Source organism: Contarinia nasturtii, unplaced genomic scaffold (assembly GCF_009176525.2).
Source record: "Contarinia nasturtii isolate CC-2019 unplaced genomic scaffold, AAFC_CNas_1.1 Cnas_scaffold_129, whole genome shotgun sequence".
NCBI classification, from domain to species: domain Eukaryota; kingdom Metazoa; phylum Arthropoda; class Insecta; order Diptera; family Cecidomyiidae; genus Contarinia; species Contarinia nasturtii.
Genome location: NW_022197486.1, coordinates 202588 through 210259, shown reverse-complemented (window position 1 = coordinate 210259; position 7672 = coordinate 202588). Strand labels below are relative to the sequence as shown.

The 7672-nt window shown below is 34.8% G+C and overlaps 1 protein-coding gene across 4 annotated transcripts in view; it reads right to left on the bottom strand.

Annotated features, from left to right (window-relative positions):
• Nucleotides 1-1047: 1047 nt before the first annotated feature.
• The window catches only part of LOC116341197, a 55997-nt gene continuing 49372 nt past the window's right edge, over nt 1048-7672 (bottom strand). For 3 of the 4 annotated variants that reach the window (XM_031768124.1, XM_031768131.1, XM_031768147.1), the window contains 3 exons: nt 2597-2654; nt 2244-2469; nt 1048-2065 (listed from right to left, as the gene is read on the bottom strand). In XM_031768124.1, the coding sequence (XP_031623984.1) occupies nt 1790-2065; nt 2244-2469; nt 2597-2654 (560 nt within the window). In that variant the 3' untranslated portion in view covers nt 1048-1789. The remainder of the gene's footprint in view (nt 2066-2243; nt 2470-2596; nt 2655-7672) is intronic. The other variant, XM_031768139.1, reaches the window with a different exon arrangement.

Genomic DNA, 7672 nt, shown 5'->3' with positions numbered 1-7672 from the left:
AAAAAGTGAAAAAATGTTTTTCGATATTTTTGTGCACTATACCAAGTCTCCGAGAGTTTTATATAAGCCTGCCATGTAGTAGCAGAAAGACAGTCGAAAAGACGAATTTTTTTTTTCAATATTCTCGACTGTCTTTCTGCTACTACATGGCAGGCTTATATGAAACTCTCGGAGACTTGGTATAGTGCACAAAAATATCGAAAAAAAAAATTCACTTTTTTTGTGCATTATACCGAGTCTCCGAGAGTTTCATACAAGCTTGCCATGTAACACCAAAAAGACAGTCGAAAACATGAAAAATTATTCACTATTTTTTTGAAACGAATACCTATTTAGTACGTTTTGGTATGTTTTGATACGTTTCGGTACTTTTCGGTACTTTTCAATACTTCTGAGTATATTTAGTATTTCAGTACCGATTTTCCCCTTGATTTTTTGTACAATTTCAAAATATTTAACAGAGAATTGCAAACTCGATTTGACAATTTTTGCGCCGAACATCCGGACGTCCGGACGTGTTCGGTGTTCGATGGCACATACGAACGAACACAACGAACATTTCAATTTTAACGAACGACCGACCGATCATTTATGATTTCAACGAACGAACGACCGACCACAAAAACATATTTTTTCAATGTACGAACGAGCGACCGACTGTTCGTGCCCAGCTCTGTTGTCAGATAGCTGGCTAACTATTGGCATACACTAGTTGGTGTAAGCCAAGGCTAATACAATGCAGGTTAACGAGAAACCATCACTGCTAAACAACTTTATAGTACATAAGTTTTTGATCCGATTAAGTTTTGCCAAATTACCTGAGGAAAAATTCAAAATTCTACACCGATAGAAATTTTCTACTTTTTACCCCCAACATACCTCCCAAAGGGTTTTTCGATATTCCCAGCCATCTCTTCGACCCTGATATATGAGACACACCCTGTATATATTCAAGAATTGAACATTTCACACGGGTCGCAATATAAATTCAATTTCCAAACAAATAAACAAAAAATGAAAACAAATAAAATAAATATACATTAAATATTTCGAATGCGTTGTGAGTGTGAGTGTAAGTTTATTAAACATGGATACACAATTTAGGGGAGTATAATTAAATTCATTTTTGTTATAATTGTTTTTTGCCTAATCATTCTTTTGTCCTCAATGAAAAACAAATTCCGAATTACATAATAGTTATTTAACGAGTATTTAAGTACATTGAATACATCGAAATATGTTTTTTTTTAAATTTCTTTTCGTCTTCTGGTAAATAAATTGAATGACGTAAGCGTATGCTTCAATGCAAAACATGAATATCCTTTACTCTCTTGTTTTATTAATGATCACAATCATAGTAGTCCGTAATATTCCCTTCAATCGATTTTGTTTTAATTTTTTTTTGTTAAACATAAAACATGATTTTAACAAGATCTTCATTTGTCAAATAGTCAATTAGTAGCTATAGTGTTATATAATCACTCTGCTCACAGGCTGTGAGTCATAGCTAACTTACAAATTAATCAATTCGCGATATAATATTAATGGCACCACATTTACAATACAGCTTCTTTTTAGCTTTTTTTAAATTTTGTGTACTTCATTATCAACAGAAATTAAAATAGAAATTAAATGTTGTGACTTGTTATTTTGTTTCTTTTTTGTGTTCAACCGTAGCAGCGGCTGATACCATTTAAAATACAGAGAAATGAAAGTCCATTGATGTTGTCTTTGTCCACATGTAGGTTATCAATTCGCAAAGCGCGGGTTTGATTGGTTACAATGGTGTTCAGACATATTTCGAATATTTGCCACCTCTAGGCATATAATTATTTGCTTCTTCGCGCTTGTTATCGGTGAAAATTTGTGGCACCAAACGGTCAATTTCGTCAATGTTCCGCTTGCTCCAGAGTGAATGATATGGCGATGTTTGTACAAAACGATTTAATCCAAAACGATCAATCTCGTCGAAATTCTTCTTTACCATTGGCATGATTCGTTCATCGTTCAACATCCGTTTCATGTACTCTTGATAGTCAGCCTTGTTTACCTCATGAAAATTATGCTATTGTATGAGAGGAAGAGACACGAAAAAAAAAACCAGAAGAAAATTAAAGGAAATAAATAAAAAATAATATTTTGTTGCTTAATTCCTTTAAAATTATATGTTTTTTATTTCAATAGTTAATCGAATGCAAAAATGGTTAATTATGTTATATGTACTTTGATTGGACCCCTCTTACTTGTTTTTGTTGTTGTTCTTGTACGGTTGGTAAGGCCCGTGGTCGTTCGAGGAAGAAACGTTTTGGTGAATATCGGTCTGATTCTGTATCAATGCTACGTTTTCCCAAATGGTTGTCAAGTTCATCAAAATTTCGACGATCAATAACGGGATTTAATGTATTCGAAAAGTACTCATAGAGCAGAGGTTTCTCTTCTAAATCGACCGCAAGATGTGCAGATGGTTTCCTTTTTAGTATGCAAATAAATTGAATATAATTGCATTCTTGTTAAATTATTTTACATTGTGCTGTGGTTTTAAAATTGGCTAATTTGCCATATAATTCAATTTACAAATGACCAAGTTATTACTTACTCGTTAAAATTGCTATTGTTATTCTGTTCAACAGTTCTGGGTCGCCGACTTCCACCTACTTCATGTAAAAAAAATTCAAATTGTGAATAAAAAGAACCGCTTTTGTACAACAAACTATTGAATAAAAAGACACGCATACACATTGTAGACGATTGTATGTTTTTGTAAGATCGCACTCACACGATATAATTCATGTAATAAGTGAAGCGATTTAAAGCATGATTTGAAGTTTTATTTTTGTGAATATTCACTCATACGTATTTCTACAAAAGTACTGTTTAGTGGAATAAAGATCAAATTTTATTAAATTTCAATTCTATTTCTATCATAATCAAATAAATATTAACTTTTAAAAAACTCTAAAAATAAGATAATTATATCAAAAATAAACATCTAGATGATATGTTTATCACACATCCAAGTTTGCATCAAGTGTTCTTGCAAACATTCGAGATATATAGGAATTCATCTGGCATCCTATTTCATTGCATTTTCTCGTCCTTTATGTTTAAGTTTGCTGAATAATTAATAAAAAGGACTAAATTACAAAAAGAGGAAAAACATTATTGCACTTTGCTTGCGACTATGAAGTTGTAAAAGGTTGGTAGTTAACGACGGATAATAATATAAACATTTCAGTCGGTAGTGCGTTTTTGATGCCCATAAAAAAGGATTCGCGAGCATCACTAAAGACATCAAAAAACATATACAAGAATTTTCGTAATTGAATTACATGAGAGACATGCGAGACGAAATCGAAAATTTCAAAAGCACATATACTCGTTTAAAACCAATACGGATTTAATTAATTATTATTAGAAGAATTCACGCTTCGAGTACACTCGGCACATCTTCGCTGCTTAGGCGAATGTCAGCAGTAGAATTCACTGCGACATGGTCAAAAACCATCAAGTAGCCATATGTAAATGTTTCATTCTCTTTTGTGCGAATTTTCTTGGACTGTCTATGGCTGTGAGCAAAAACATGCATTAGATGCACGAAAGTTCGCAGTGAACTCAACGGATGATATTCCGTAAAGCAGCGATGATGTGAATTATGATGAATTAATTTAATACGCGTTACTGAAGTCGTATTGGCTTTAAACGAGTATTCTCAGTTTTCTATCTACTTTCAATAAAAATTGGTTTAAAAACTTATTTTCAAAAAGTATGGAAAAAAAAGTTTTCATACAAACATACCATCTGACCAAATTTGAGGTTTTTGGCCATTTTTGACCAATTGACCATATCTCGGCCACTTTTTAACCGATCAAGATGATCTTCTTTTTAACATTAACCACGCGATCCCGCATATGGCCGCATTTTTTTCGAAAAAATAATTTCGTTGGTCAAAAATCGAAAAAAATGAATTTTCTGGGATTCTTTCAAAATGCCACCTGGCGGCCAAATTTTGATTTTTTTTTAAATTGTGCGGCATCTTAATTTGGTGCCCATACTCTACTAAAATATGCAAAAACCACTTTCCAAAAGTCAGCGGTATCATATCCAGGTATGCGTACATGGCATGCCAGAGTAGGACGCACATTAAATCACGTAGACATGCAACGTTGCAAAGAAGTTAGTTGTAATTTGCTTATTTTACATTAAATTTCATCATATTTGATCAATCGGCAATTTATATGTACAATGAAACAATTTATTTTCTTTTAATCCCAACCAATAAGGAAATCATCAAAGTCAGTAGTAAGCGCTGTCATTGCGAAGCCGAATATCCAAAACGCAACAAGAAAATGAATCTTTTTAGTCGGGAATTCACTGAATTTGGGCAAAACACCATCTCCACGAGGTATACAATGGTTACCATACAATCTTCATCGCCTACGAATGTTAAAACGTGACATAGAAACATACGTTTCTCACATAGGGACGAACTGCCAGAACATGATTATTGGCGCCATGTACTCCGGTGGCAAAATGTGTAAGCGTTGCTGGTTGTAAACATCAAATTGTGTTAGTTTCACAAATAGCACTTTGATTGTTTACACATTTCTTCACCATGAAAATATGCACGTTTTCGATTTGATAAATACCTTGAGGAGAATCGAGCAATGGAGAATTTTGTGAATCGGCTAACGAACAACAAAGCATGCCTATTCTACATGGGTGCTGATGAGATTTCACCAAATTCACCGATTAGAATCAAGAAGCACGTCCGCTGTCCGGGCACACGGAAATTTGTGAAAAGCGTTAAGAAGAAACGTGGGAGAAGACTATGCGTCACAAATATGCCCAAGATGTGGAAACCAATATCCACAACACACAAGAAGTGATCGATTCAAGACGTGCCATAATTGTGTTCCAAAACCAGCCTTTGAATTGCCGATAATGGTTGTGACACAAAAGAGCCACCGACAACTGAAAGTGGAACGAAATGCCGCTAAGGAAGCAAATCCAAATCATCAAATGCTCAATCTGTTGGTATTTATATTATTCGAGTTAAAAGTGAAAACGAATATAAGTGTCTAAGTTTAAAGTACTATTGTGGACAAAAAATACCGGTAATTTATTAATAAAATGAAAACTCTTTATTTATTCTTCAAAATCGATTTCGTCGCCTTCAAAGTAATCCCCCCGGCTGCAATGCACATACGCCAACGTTTTTTCCAGTCCTCGAAACAGTGTGTGAAGTCACTTTCTGGTATAGCCTTCAAAACACATAGCGATTCGCGTTCTATCGACTCGAAACGGTGTCCCCGGAGTGGTCTTTTGAGTGTAGAAAATAGCCAAAAGTCACACGGTGCTAAGTCAGGCGAATAGGGTGGTTGCGGAATGATATGAATTGAATTTTTGGCGAAATGATCACAAATAACTAATGCAGTATGAGCCGGTGCATTATCGTGATGCAAAAACCACGAGTTGTCTGTCCATAATTCCGGCCGCTTTTTTCGAATCGCTTCACGCAAACGACGCATAACACCCAAATAATATTCCATGTTAACAGTTTGGCCAGTTGGAAGAAATTCTGAATGCACCACACCACGATAATCGAAGAGTTAACATAACCTTGAGATTGGACTTGCTTTGTCGTGGTTTTTTCGGCTTTGATTCGCCTTTGGTACGATATCCGCTCGACTGATCGGCAGTTTCGGTCGTATGCACAAATGCAAGTCTCATCTCCCGTAATGATGCATTTCATGGCCGATTGATAGTCAGAAATCATTTCTTGACACACATTAACACGTCCCTCTTTTTCAAAGGAATTCAATGATTTTGGAACTAATCGAGCAGCACAACGTCTGAGGCCTAAATGGTCTTTCAAAATTGTTTGAATCGATCCTTTTGAAATGCCAACAATATCGACAAGGTCTCTAGACGTTAATCGACGATTTTTGAGCACAAGATCTTTGATTTGCTTGACGTGTTTCTCATCAGTTGATGTTGATGGTCTTCCCGGCCGATGTTCGTCTTCACACGTTCTCTGCATTCTTTGAACATTTTGTACCATTCATACACTCTCTTTTGCGACATGGCCTGTTCACCGAAGGCCTTCTCCAACGTCCTTAACGTTTCTGCAGCAGAATCGCCAAATGAAAATTTATCGGTGTAAACAAACAAATGTAACCAAAAACCTCATAGAGACAATGCCAAAGACAGTGCTACCAACCTATAGTCGGAAGGTTTTCATGATTACTTTTCCGCGCGAAATTTTATTAATAAATTACCGGTATTTTTTGTCCACAATAGTAAATCACAACAATTTTTTATTTTAATCGTGAAAATTGCTTTGTTTGGTAGAAAAATCTCTGCCATTTATGGTTTGAAAAAGATTTCTGGCATATAGTCGCCATGGCCAATTTTTACATAGGCCAATTATTCAGTCCTTTTTTGGTCAATTTTTGATCATAACAGATTCTATAATATTTGATAAATGGGTTTGAAAAAAAGAAATTCTGGTTCATTTCAAGACATGGAAAACTAGTGGAAGTCCTGAATTCTTCATTTCAGTACAAATAATGACACTTTAGCTGACCAAAAGTGACATTTTATACACCGTCGGCATTTCTGAAACATTTTTCTTAAAACTTCTCCTGGCGCCAAAATTACGACCATGAATGCCATTGTTGATGACTGTTTGCTTCAAAATATTACCAGTCATCATCCGGAGCCATTTTAGTTCCAATAAAAAACCAAAATTTTCCAAACAGAGGCTTAATCTATCGGTTGGTCGAAAACCTTGATTTTAAAGAAAATTATCTCAGGTTGGTTGACCATCTTCCTCGTGTGATCTGATGACCCTGGAACATTTTTTGTGTAGCAAATTGAAGTGTATGGTCTATGCGGATAAGATAAAAACGATTAAGCACTTCTAAGGCCAATATTCATCGCGTTATTAGCGAGTTATTGCCAGCGATGTCCCAAAAAAGAGAGACAGCTGACTTTGACAGTTCATTTTTTTTCAAGTGCTCTTAAATATTTACACAAAATCGATAATTAAAAATAGAAAATAACACAAACAAATAAAATAAATAGGAACAAAATACTGAAAAATACGTGCACAATAAGGAAAAATTGAAGTTTAGTCGGAATCATTGAGGTATTGTTGGAAAAATTGAATTGGATTGAAGGTGATTGTTTTTGTTGTTGCTATTTGACATGTGCGATACACATAATTGCAGTGAAAAAAGGTGTACCGGCTCACAATTTGGAGGCCAATTTTTGATTTGCAGTAAATGCAAACAAAAAGTTTTTGTCGAATGCATAAATTCACCATATGCGACAAAATTATTAAAGGGCTTAGGCCTAATAATAATTGACGAAGAAAAAAAAAATATACAGGCGACCAAAAAAGCGTAAACATACATTCATTGTTTGAAGGCTGTTCACCATTCATATACAATTGTAATGCATGCGTCGATGAGGAGAAACAACGAGATATCAATGAAAAATCCAAATTGTCTAAATTCGTTGGTGACAAAATTATTGAGGCAGTTCAAAATGAACTGCAATCAATAATTCAAAACAATAAATTCGGAAATGTCGAAACAAATGACATCACAATCAATACACCGAACCAAAGCGATGACAATGAATCCAATGCAACCGAAGAAACTGTGAA